At 39.6% G+C, this 12738-nt stretch overlaps 1 protein-coding gene across 1 annotated transcript; it reads right to left on the reverse strand.

The window, feature by feature from the left end:
• Positions 1 to 5180: 5180 nt before the first annotated feature.
• On the reverse strand, positions 5181 to 12035 carry cbx1b (chromobox homolog 1b (HP1 beta homolog Drosophila)). Its single transcript, XM_084078547.1, has 6 exons — positions 11889 to 12035; positions 10202 to 10283; positions 9472 to 9736; positions 8663 to 8816; positions 6116 to 6210; positions 5181 to 5899 (listed from the first exon to the last, which is right to left on the reverse strand). Exons 2-6 carry the CDS (start codon positions 10254 to 10256, stop codon positions 5758 to 5760), a joined length of 711 nt encoding a protein of 236 aa, XP_083934673.1. The 5' UTR covers positions 10257 to 10283; positions 11889 to 12035; the 3' UTR covers positions 5181 to 5757.
• Between the last annotated feature and the right edge of the window lie 703 nt (positions 12036 to 12738).

Raw genomic sequence — 12738 nt, forward strand, 5'->3', positions numbered from 1 at the left:
ATCCTGGTTTATTTTAGCCAGGATTAGCGATGAATCGGTTTCATGAAAGCTGAATTATCTTGTCAGATTATTTTAGCCAGAGCACCCTGGATAAAATGATCCATGACACGATTTCACGAAAGAAAATGTACGCAATCCTACCTTAGTTACCATGGAAATTTAGCTGTGAAGTTAGCCTGGTAGGGGACCAGGCTAACAGCCAAGTTTACTTAAAGGTAGGGCAAGTGATTTTCTTTGGTTAAAATAAGTGTCAAATAGCTCTATATTCTGATAGTACTCATTGCTATAGAGTGTTTGTTCAGTAAAAGCAGTCTCCTTGTCTCTCCAGCTCTTTATAAAACAGAAAATGCATTTTCGTTTCAGTTTCAGTTTCATTTCCAATTTTATCCAATCAGGATAGAGAACTCAATCAGGATACAGATTAAACAAGTGAAATTAGAAGTGATGACACTAAGAAATGAGCAGACAAAATTGGAACTGGAACACTATAAAAATGAAGCTTGAAATGGGTACTTTCTCCTGATTGGCTGAGATTTTTACACCTACCAGAAAATGTATTTTCTGTTTATTAAAGAGCTGGAGAGACATGGAGACTCCTGTTACTGAACAAACACTCTATAGCAATGATTACTATGAGAATATAGTGATTTAACCTTTTAACAAAATACTTTTTGTTTTAACCCAAAAATATCACTTACCCTACCTTTAATCCAGTGCCTTGGTCTTCAAGTTTTCCACAGTTAATTCAACACATGTGTTTGTATATGGACTCATTTTAATGATCCTGCATTCAAATAAAATGAAATAAATACAATGAGATATAATCAATTTAATTATATTACTGAAATAGTGTGACCATGAATCATAATTGTTTCACAATGACTCATGTGATATGTCATTGTTACTAACACTATAGTTCATATTGTTGTTAGATGTTTGATAATATATTACAGATTTGTTTGTATATTATAAAAAATATATATTAAAAAAAAAATATATATATATATATATATATATATATATATATATATTTATATTATAAAAATATATTATATATATATATATATATATATATATATATATATATATATATATATATATATATATATATATATATATATATATATATATATATATATATATATATATGGCCAATATGCCTATCCACGCCAGGATACGTCTTAAACGCGCTCACTATGCTTTGACTTGGGCTGTTGTTGTTACTCACTGTTTGATGTTTGTTGATAGTTACTTGTTGGATCGAACAGGTTGATTTGAACAGGTTGATGTATGGAAGGACTTTGTAAACGTTTCAAATAATATGGGGGGCGGGGGCAAACAACGAAAACAATAACAGGCTCCAGACTTAAACTAAAAGGCTTTCAAAACAAACAGGCGCAGCATAAAGTTTCAAAATAAACTCAAAGTGATTCAATTCAAAGTCTTTCTTTCATGATTTGCGCTGTGTGTGTATGGTGCGAGCGAGCGAGCGGTTGAAAATCTGTTCCTCCTCTGGCGTCCTGCTACACACAGCTGCGGTCTGATTAATAGGGAACCATGGTGCCATTTTACGAGGCGACCAGTGGGGGCGCCATTCAGTCAAAAAATATGAAATCAAATCAAATGGCTCCAACAATATATATATATATATATATATATATATATATATATATATATATATATATATATATATATATATATATATATATATATATATATATATATATATATAAATATACATTATTAGTTACGGGTTTAAAAGACCCTCTTCACTGTACAATGTAAGTCAATGAGGAGCATATTTTAAATTGTCAATTTCTAGTCAATGGAGAAATTATTTTTGATTTCTTGTCCAGTTACATCATGATGGCAAGGTAACTACACAACCAAACCTACTATACCAAAGTGGTCTTGCCCTTTAAGCAGTAATTAAAAAGTAGTTTTTCCCAGGGGGGGGCTCTTGACCACGCTGGGGCCCCCCCAGGACATTTTTTTACAGAGTAGATGTAATTTCCAGTATTCTGGTGGATTTTGGGAGTTTGACACTTTTAGCAGGCTTTACTTACATAGGATCCATTAAAAAGTTAAAAGCAGTTGTTTTATCCATAGCTCTAGCTCAGCCAGAAGAGGTCTTGACTTCAGACCACAAGATCATGGACTCAAATCCCAGCACAGGAACCTCGGCATCTGAGCAATCTGGCTCCCACGGGTCTGCTATCTTTTTTCGCCTTTATCATAAAGGTTGCTGGACGATATATAGAGGATGAAATGCATAATTCATTAAATAATATAAAGGTAATATACATTGTAAAGAATGAGAGACATGACGCTTTATTATCTGCTGATGATGTCACAGGTAGTTAATAGCAATCATATCTTAGATTTATTGAATTTAGAGGGGGTGGGGGGGTTCTACCATTTCGTAATTCATTGTCAGTAATCCATTCATTGTCAGTAATCCATCCTCCTATCAGCGTTTTGCAACGACGTCGTATCGACGTTGTAAAAGACGTGTCTAACTATTTCTTTACCCACTGGGCGCACACAATACAACGCCCATACGCCGTGCATACGCCGTCCATACGACGTCCGAGTCAGACCTCAGTCAGCAGCTGTTTTGCAAAGAAATACGTTGAAACACGTCTGAGTTGGACGTCGTATGGACGGCGTATGCACGGCGTTTGGGCGTTGTTGTTGTATGTGTGCCATGTGTGCCCGTCTGAGTTGGACGTCGTATGGACAGCGTATGCACGGCGTTTGGGCTTTGTTGTATGTGTGCCCAGTGGGTAGAGACGTCTGTTGAAAAGACACGTCTTTGTGCAACTTGAATAGTGGATTTTTGATTGCATTTTAAGTTTTAGATGGCTTTTCCCAACCCTGTAGCCTGAGTGAACGGTAAGTGGAATTCATAATTCATAATTGTCAATTATTGTTTCCCCCTTCCTATAAATGTAAGGAAAGTTTTAGATTCATCACGCACAAACCTTACATTTCCCCACCAACATAGAAAGAATGCTATCAGTAATTTTATTTATCTACATAATGTATATAGCCTACACAATAAAAATATGCTATGAATAATTATGTTGTCAGTGCCGTTTATAAAGCCCTGCATTGACTTTTTTCAGCCAGCAGGTGTTGCAGCAACATGAGACCAAAATACTTGATAGTCACGTGACTTTTCGTCTTTTGTAGTCAAATGCATTTATATAAAAATAATAATAATAATATAATGCATAATGAAATTCATAATGTATTAAATAATATAAAGGTAATATCAACTTTACTGTTACAGAGTAGTTCTGCTTTAGAATCCCTACTGATGATGTAGCTATAGCTGAATGGTTAGAGAGCCTGCCTGGCAAGCCATAATTCCCAGGTTCGATCCCAGGCCTCAGCAATAAGCCAAAGTGTTCCCACTTAACCCAAAAAATACTTATTTTCTATCAATTACACACTCCATGAAGCCTTGAATTGATGGGGATTTTTGTGTTTTTGACACAGATTCCTGAGCACAGACTCAGACATATTGGTTGGATGCACGGCGCATATAATAGGCTACCGCATTGTAGATTAGTAGGCGATAATTCCAATATTCACTATGCACTCCTCATGTTTAAGCCCAACTGAATTATATATTTATGGACTTGTATATAAATTGTATATATTTTTGGACGACTTGTGCGTTTAATTTGTCGGCAATACTTTGCCACGCTTTCTCCCTGGATCCATTTATTGCGGCCCTGTTTCCTTTCTTGCTTATTATACATTTTACTTCCTCGTATGATTCTGAGGACACCTCAAATTCCTCTTTTGGGTCTTGAGTCAAGACCCCGGCTCCAAGACTCAAGACCCAAAAGAGAAATTTGATGTCTCCCCGGGAGCCGGGACCCAAGCCTCAAGACTCTTGAGCTAAAAAGTTTGTGAACCACTGCCATTTAGAACAGTGGTTTTCAACCTTTTTCATGCCAAGGACCCCTAAATTGATATACATTTGGCCACGGACCCCCATCTGAAAATGTTTTGTGCCAGGGACCCCCAGAAACAAAGATTTGAGTTAAAAATGTTCGCTTTAAAAATGTATATAAATATTTCAAAGATATGCACACATTTTCAAGATTTTTCAAAAATAGCAGATCTATAAGCTCATAGTGCGGCACTCGGTGCCGTGCTATGAGCTTGTAGATCTGCTATTTTTGAATAGCCAAAGCTAAGTGGTTAAAAATGATTGTGACGCTATCAGTGGCGTACCCACCGTAGAGGCAGGAACTAAAATCTCGCCTCCCCTAGAAAATGAAGTAAAAGACTGACAGAAAAACAGGCAGTGAAAAAAATCCAAACAGAATAGTTGCCGTCGGACCATTAGCCCACCTCCTTGTCCATTCACGTGGGGAGGCAGCTAATCACCACCGTATCCATTCAGCAGAGCGACCCTCGCCTATATAGTGATGCAAATGTATGCCTTTGTCTTCATGGGGTACCAGGAGTGCCAGGGTGGGGGTCTGGGCCATCACCTGTACTCACCTGGCATAAAAGGGGAGCTTGGGGGGGAATCTCGCCTGCCCTAAATGTAATTCCTGGGAATGCCACTGTTCCATGAGCTGCTGCAGTGCTGCTGTTCAGCCACAGAGAAGAACGCCGCTCTGGTTTTGGGCTCCATGATTGGTCAAGTTCAAGGATTCTGCTATCGACTTTCATGGTCTTTTATAGGAATACATGAAGCCTGGCTTTACCATCCTGACTCGACACAGCCTGGCTTGACAAGGTCTAGCTCGACAAAGTCGCTCCTTTTCAGCCTGGCTTGGCGTGCATGGAACGGAATAAACCAGGCTGTACGGACCAGACTTTGTCAAACCTGGATTTGACTTAAATCCAGCCTTATTGAACTCTCCTTTCGTGTAATAGGCCCCGGGCCTTGCTGGTGTACACAAATCTTTGCCTTGGCCAGCCCAGTCTCAACAGGATTTGTTAAGTTCATTATGGTGGTATAGTCTTTGGTCCAAGTAGTTGGGAATCCAATGTTTATAATCCAAAGCAAAAAAATTAGCCTCTGTCTGTGCCCTCTAGTGGGGAGTCAGCAGCTCTCAGGTACTGCCAATATCATGCACACCACATCTATGCCAAACCACTCCACCAACCTACGGTACCTTATGGCAGAACTGATGTGTCTGTTAAAGCAATGCAAGAATGAGACAACACTAACAAAAAGTGGTTTATTCTCCAAAACAGACAAGCAAGACCTGTTTATGAAAAACACTACTACACTAAGATTGTAAAGAGTAAAGTAAATGGAATCATTGAATAGATGTCAAACACCATACCAACAACACAAAGCAATGATGGGCATAGCTCATCAAACCATCAGACCACTTAACTTTTAAAAATACAAAATGGCACAGATGTGAGAAATGAAAACACGTCGCTACAATAAAATGCAATTGGCAAAATGACCCGGACCTCTGGACCAAGTATTATGGAGAATAAAAAGGATCTTACAGTAATCCAAATGACCTTCATTGAAGAGGACATTAAGAAAATGAGCGTTTTATGATTTCCACTGAGTGGGATTTGTTCAACCAAACCTACAGTATACACTTGATCATATGCAGGTAAAAGTTGAGTCAGATGAGTAAGCCAAAAAGACAAAGAAGTCCGATGTTGTCTTGCTTGCTTCTGCCTAAACGCTTGGTGAAACTACAATGTTAAGGTTTTTCAAAACTACCTTTTCTCTCTTGCCCCTCCCCCCTGAGCCCTGGGTTAGTTCTTGTCATCCTTCTTTTCTTCTTCGGTCGGGTACGAGTGCCAAGTGAGTCGCTCCTCATAGAAAGAAATGACCACCTGTGGACACTTCACATTCGCCTCCTTAGCTGGTACTAGGTCCGCTTCATCAGAATTCTTCCTACAGGGACAACACAAAACACACGCATACTGAACTGAGGGAAATATATGAATTTACATAACATGGTGTGAGACTTTTTTTTTTTTCACAGAGGGTAGATCTGTGTGTAATTAGTTATACTTTATTATACATAATTGCTGAACTCATTTATAACTCATTATATATGTAATTTGATATATGCCAGGAATTAAAACCAGTTAAAAGTCAAATGCAAACCATTTCATGAGGAACATGAGTTCTCCTGTGGAATCTGTGGCCCCGATGATCCTCTCAGGATCCAGAGCTCTAGAGAAACCCCTTAATTTCTCAGTCTGAAAAACAAGGTACAATTTTGAGTCAATGGAGATCCCAATACCATCAGAAAGGCGGTGTAAGTGATATTCTTTCCTAAAATAAGTGTTAAATAGCTCTATATTCTGATAGTAATCATTATCTACAGTGTTTGTTCAGTAAAAGGCATCTCCCTGGCTCTCCACCACTTTAGTAACCAGAAAATAAGTTTTCAGATACAAAAACATGATAAACAACTGATACACAAATAAATGAGCTAAACAAATTGGAACTGGAACACTATAAAATGTAAGCTGATCAATGGGTTCTCTCTCCTGATTGGATGAAATTGGCAACCCACTTGAAAATGTATTTTATGTTTACAAAAGAGCTGGAGAGACGAGGAGATCCCCGTTACTGAACAAACGCTCTATAGCAATGAATACTAATAAAGGCCCCGGGTCTATGAAAAGTTCTGCCATGATCTTTTTTATTTTTATCTATGTATTGTACATAAAAAGATTGACTTCGACGCAAATCAGCTTAAATTTGTGATAAAATGAACCCCTGTCTGGGGTGCATACAAAAGCCTGAGTAGATGTTAAAAGTGTTTTAAAGATAAATACGCCTTAAAGTGGTTAACATTTGGTAACTAATTTCAAAGAATCATTCCTATACAGCAGTGGTTGTCAACCTGTGGGTTCGGGACCCCCAGGAGGGGACCCACATGATTTTAGGGGGGTCCCCAGATGACAGTGAAGTGGCAATTTAAAGACTTTTAAGATCTTTTTAATACCTAAAAAAAAAAGAAAAAGACCATTACTGCATCAAAAGTAATCAACAAACTATACTATAAAAACTGGTCAAACATTGGCCAAATTGTCAAATAATATAAGAGGCAAAGATTGTGAAAACAGCTCGCGTTCGAGGCGTTGAGAGCTTGTAGATCGGCAATTTTCACAACATTTATCTGTGGAACCGAGTCAAACTAAATGTAATGCCTCAACTCCTACAATTCCAAGTGCTTGTCAGGGTGGGTTCAAATATGACTATTTTGGGGGTCGCTGCCTAAAAGGGTTGAGAACTACTGCCATACAGGACATGGTAAAGAAGATGGAAATGCAGGAAGAATCTTTTTTTCCATTAAAACGTTCTGATGGCTCTGTTCTTTGTGGAAGGTGCGCTTGATGGTTCCCTTGGACCTTAGTTAAAGGGCAAGACCACTTTAGTAGAGGTTTGGGTTGTGTAGTTACCTTGCCATGATGTAACTCCAAAGGTGGGCAAGAAATAAAAAATAATTGCTCCATTGATTAGAAATTGATAATTCAAAATATGCTCCTCATTGACTTACATTGTACGGTAAAACTGCTCTCAAAGTCACTCTTTTAGCACAAAAACAAACGCAAACAAAGTTGATTCAGACAATATAGAACATCACCAAACCCAGTACTGTTTTTTTTTTAAATAAAAATGTTAACTTCCTGTTGATTTAGCCATTTTTAATAAGTAGAAAACCCGGACTGGATCGGCGGATCCGGATCCAGATCTTCAAATAGTAAAATCAACAGGAAGTTGACATTTTTATTTAAAAAAAAAATCAGTACTGGGTTTGGTGATGCTCTATATTGTCTGAATCAGCTATGTTTGGGTTCCTATATGTGCTAAAAGAGTGACTTTGAGAGCTGTTTTACCGTACAATGTAAGTCAATGAGGAGCATATTTTGAATTATCAATTTCTAATCAATGGAGCAATTATTTTTTATTTCTTGCCCACCTTTGGAGTTACATCATGGCAAGGTAACTACACAACCCAAACCTCTACCAAAGTGGTCTTACCCTTTAAGAACCACTGATGTAGTAACCTCGCGTCACCAGTCTTTCCACCTCGGAGGAAAGCCTGGTATGCGTTATTAAAGACCCATGTGATCCGGTCTAGGCCATAATAATAATAATAATAATTCTCTTTCCAGATTTTGCCCATCCGGTTTTGCGGAGCCGCTTTGTTTTGGTTCCCCAATCCCTATTTAAATGGAATAGAATTTCCCTGTGGGATAATACAGACGCTAAATAGTCTCCGGAAAGTACACTCACATTTATATTTAAAAATCACACCCTGTGTGAAGTGAGTGGTGCCTTTGATGAGCCCCGTATTGACCCCCGTATTGATGTTGTCGTCAATGTTTGTGGACAGACATACATACATACATACATACGGACACGCGGACAAAGCCAGATATAGGAGTGGTTGGCACCACTCAAAAAATAAGCTAAACTACGCCGCATCAATGATTTTATTAGGACGGACCTATTTTGGGGTGAAGTCTTTCCGGATCTGCCCATCCGGCCACCTGATGACGAGGATGACGCGCCTGGCGACGTAGGGTTACTTCCGCTCCCGACCGGATCATAGACCCGAAAAGGTATGCTGCCCAGGCTACTGATGTAGTAGCAAACATTTACACACTAAAAAAGGAGCAAAGTAACACGGCTCACATCATCTTTTTTTTTCTTTGATTTACTATCATCTTTGTCCCCGTCAGCAGCCGCCTTCCTCTTGCCCTCGTGGGCTGATTTCTGGGACTGCAGGAACTCAGCTATCAGGTCTGGACAGTCCAAATTGTCATCAGGCTCCCACGTGTTATCCTCTCTGGAAGAGACAGAAATACACACGGTTTAAAAGTTCTATATTACCGCATGCACAGATTGAGTTGGCCACTTGTTGAAACACTACCTGGACTTACATTTAAATGGCATTTCAGCTTTAAAAGATGGAATGAAGTTGCAAGTGGTGGGAAGACGGGAGAGGAAAGGATGCATGTGACTTGGGACGTATGCATCACAAGAACCATACTTTTAGCATTGTTTGTTGCCGGGTTTGTCATGTACTAAATAATATGAAAGTGAAGGACACAACTGTCCTAGTCCTACAGTAGGCACGAGAGAAGCGTGATCATGGCAACAAGATATTATGCCTTATCAACTTAGTTTAAAGTGTTAAAGTGTTTCTGTTCACACTTGTAAATGGAAGTGTGTATAATCAATCTGTTGCCAGAACATGAATAAAAACAACAACAACAAAGAAAATACATTCACAGACAGGCTATGCTTTTCAAAAACAAATACAATTTTATAATTTTATTTTTTCATTTGTCAATGTGTGAACCCACCTTTATCTTCCCACGGCCTCCTTGGGGACCCCCCCTGGCATAGATAAACTAACCCTAACCCTAGTACTGCAAAGCTACAGTCTCCTTGAAGCCGTACTGTCATTTTTGTACAAGACGTGTCAATAAAAAACTCACTCAGAGAAGCCTTTCCACTTGAGGAGGTATTCCACCCTCCCTTTGACCACTCGTCGATTCAGGACCTTCTCCACCACATATTCTTCCTCTTCCTCCTCCTCCTCTGCTGCTGCTGGTGGTGGTGGTGGTGCTGCTGCTGCTGCTGGTGCTGCTGATGGTGCTGCTGGTGCTGCTGGTGGTGCTGCTGCCACCACAGGGTCTTCTGCCTTCTTTTCCTTCTCAGGTGAAGACGTTATCTTGCTGTCCGACTGGCTGGGAGCTGCTTCTGTTGAGGCAGGTGTTAAGGAGTAGACGGTTACTATACCTGAACACATCCACTCTGACAGTGAACTCAAAGCTCTTTAATGTCTGCAGGTGTTACAACTCAATAGCTGACCCAATGGTCCGAAGGAGCCTAGGATTAAACCCTAATTAATGCTTTGTTGCACAGCTGTTTCGCTCACCAAAAGTAACTGATGGTCAGTCAGTTCATTTCAGTGAGTGACATGCCGTCGTGTGACGAAGGCTTTACTTTATCTGGCTCACAAATGAACGAGTAAACCACAGTGCTGAGCACTGTGTGCAGCATTTCAAAAGGATCACAGATACTTCAACCACTGTTGACTCCGTCAATACGCATACAGTACATGACTCTTTTCTTGACTTACAGAATTATGAAAGAAACAACCGACCAAACAAGGACAAGTTATACACAGAAAGTTATATTTTGGAAAATAATGATATAAGAAACCTTCTGTGACAGGGGGGGCATCGCTAGCGGATTCTGTAGTCAGGCTCATACTCATCGGGTAGACCTTGGGACCAGCAGGTTCCTGGTCAACGTCAAGATCGTAGCATGATGGAAGCAACCAGGAATCAATGAGGTAGAGAGGAGAAAACAGCATTAGAGAGAATGGGATTTATTGCAAATTATACATGGGCAACATCTTGAGGCAGTATGGATCATCAAATATGCCAGGTAAGACTGTTTATTTTATTTACAGCCACTATGTTTTCTGTATACATTTTGTCCCACTTTTTTATTAATAGTCCGACCCCACTAGCAATATTGTTAACCTACAGTGCCTCAAAATGTTACACATGTGCCATCGTCTTAGGGCACTGTGTACACACTCATTGGGTCTCTCTTACAGGTGCAGGTGCTAAATATATGGGATGTACTGACAACTGTATAAGTTTAGATGGTGCTAAGTTGTTACTTAACATACAACAACATCATCTTCCATTTCCGTAGATCTGCTATTTTCAAAAGATTTGTATACATACATTTGAAAACCTGTGAAATGGGACATTCTGCATAATGAGTACTTTCTACTTTTGGTACTTTAAGTACATTTTATACCAATACTCTTGTACTTTCACTCAAGTACATTTTTAATTCTGGACTTGTATTTCTACATTGAAGTATTGATACTTTTACTTAAGTAAACCATGCGAGTACTTTTTCCACCACTGGCCTCTGGAGCTTGCAACACCTGGTGGCTGTGGTGTGTGTGTGTGTGTGCAGAGCAAGAAGACATGCACGATCTAACATTACATCAGAAGCTGCCAGCCAAGCCTTTCACATTCGCAATTCACCTGTCGGTTGCATTATCGTTGTGCAAAGTAACTGCAAAAATAGTTAATACGTTAGTATTTATTCATTATTAATAGCGTTATTGTCCAACGACGCGGGATAACAAGTAATAGGAGAAGATCCACACGACAAAGGGTGGATCGAAGCTGAAACACCGTTGGTAACCGGAAGCCTCGCCCCAAAACACGCTCACCCCCATTGTTTTCGCGGACCACTCGCCCCCCTGCGTTTCTTGTATTTGTTTTACTGAGGATAAGGTTACTAATACGTTTAGGGTTAGGCATAGTTTGACTGAGGTTAAGTTAAGGAATAATGTTAGGTTTTGGCACCATTTTACTGAGGTTACATTTAGAAAGAAGGTTAGGTTTAGGCATAGTTTTACTGAGGTTAAGTTTAGGAATGAGGTTAGGTTTAGGCATAATTTACTGGGGTTGCGGTTAGGAATAAGGTTAGGTTTGGGCATAGTTTACTGAGGTTACATTTAGGAATACCAGGTGGCAACCGTTCCTATGTCACCGGATTTGCCCCGGGGCGACTGTGTTTTGGGGCGAGTGTTTCGGTATTCCCCGTCCAGTCCACTACATACATTCCTCCATGTTGCGTTAGCCTTAGCGAGCATCATAACATATGTTGATATCTGAGCTTTAAGCATGCAGATGCATGTTAAGTGGTGAGTAATGTATGGGCCACTACGTGCAACTCAGCGCAAATGAGCCTTTCATCCTCATGCCTGATATTAACATCAGCCCAGCGGCATTCATTCAATCAAACAAACAAACGGTTATTAGCGTTAACGAAACAACACATGTTGGGTGGGAGGGGACGATAGAATGATACTCACCTAAATGAATTGGTCAAAAATAAATAGACCGGGATGTGAAAATGATAATGACGCAGAAATATCTGCCTGGTAAACAAATGTGTTGTGCTGATTTCTTATGAAAAATGAATTACCTATGGTCTACAAAAAGCTACATGTATTGTCACCGCCCCCTTCGTCGTCTGGTGTGAGAGGGAGAAAAAAACACAGTGTTGCCAGATTTTGCGACGCGTTGTAAGCGTGTCCAATTCTTCAACAAAGAAAAATGGGGAAACATCTTGGGAAGTAAAAAAGGTAATTTTTGAATATTGGGGGTCCTTGGCATGAAAATGTTCGAGAACCACTGGTTTATAAACAACATTAGGAAACCAGCCCAAATACCAGTAAACAACTACACTTCAATTCAAGCCCAAAAAAACGCAACCCGCAACTAAAAAAGTTTGTAATTTTACAGAAAAACAAGCACAAAGTCGCTTCTAATAAGCGGACATGGCAACACTGCCCGAAACCCGCTTGAACGAGAAAGTGCAGCTTTCGCAGAGTTCACAGCACCTGGATGGACTGGATAGCGTTACCATTCGGTGCAGTGCGATGCTGTGTTTGGTATATAGATCTGCCTGCGCGCGCACTCACTGAAGGCCGGAATGGATCTGGATTCTGGAACGGCACTAGGCAGAACTTTTTTTTTTTTTAGGAATGGCATATAATTAGGCATAATTGTATGACTTTCACTTGGTATTTGTAGTAAACAAGTTATATGTGATAATAACTGATGTATCAAACTTCTTAAAAACACATTGAACCTCAACATTGGCCGGCTTTCATTAGACCACTTGTATGCTATTTATTAATGCATGTTTTTTTGTCTGGG

The sequence above is a fragment of the Gymnoscopelus microlampas genome (genome assembly GCF_963454915.1).
Source record: "Gymnoscopelus microlampas genome assembly, chromosome: 14".
In the NCBI taxonomy this organism is placed as follows: Eukaryota; Metazoa; Chordata; class Actinopteri; order Myctophiformes; family Myctophidae; genus Gymnoscopelus; species Gymnoscopelus microlampas.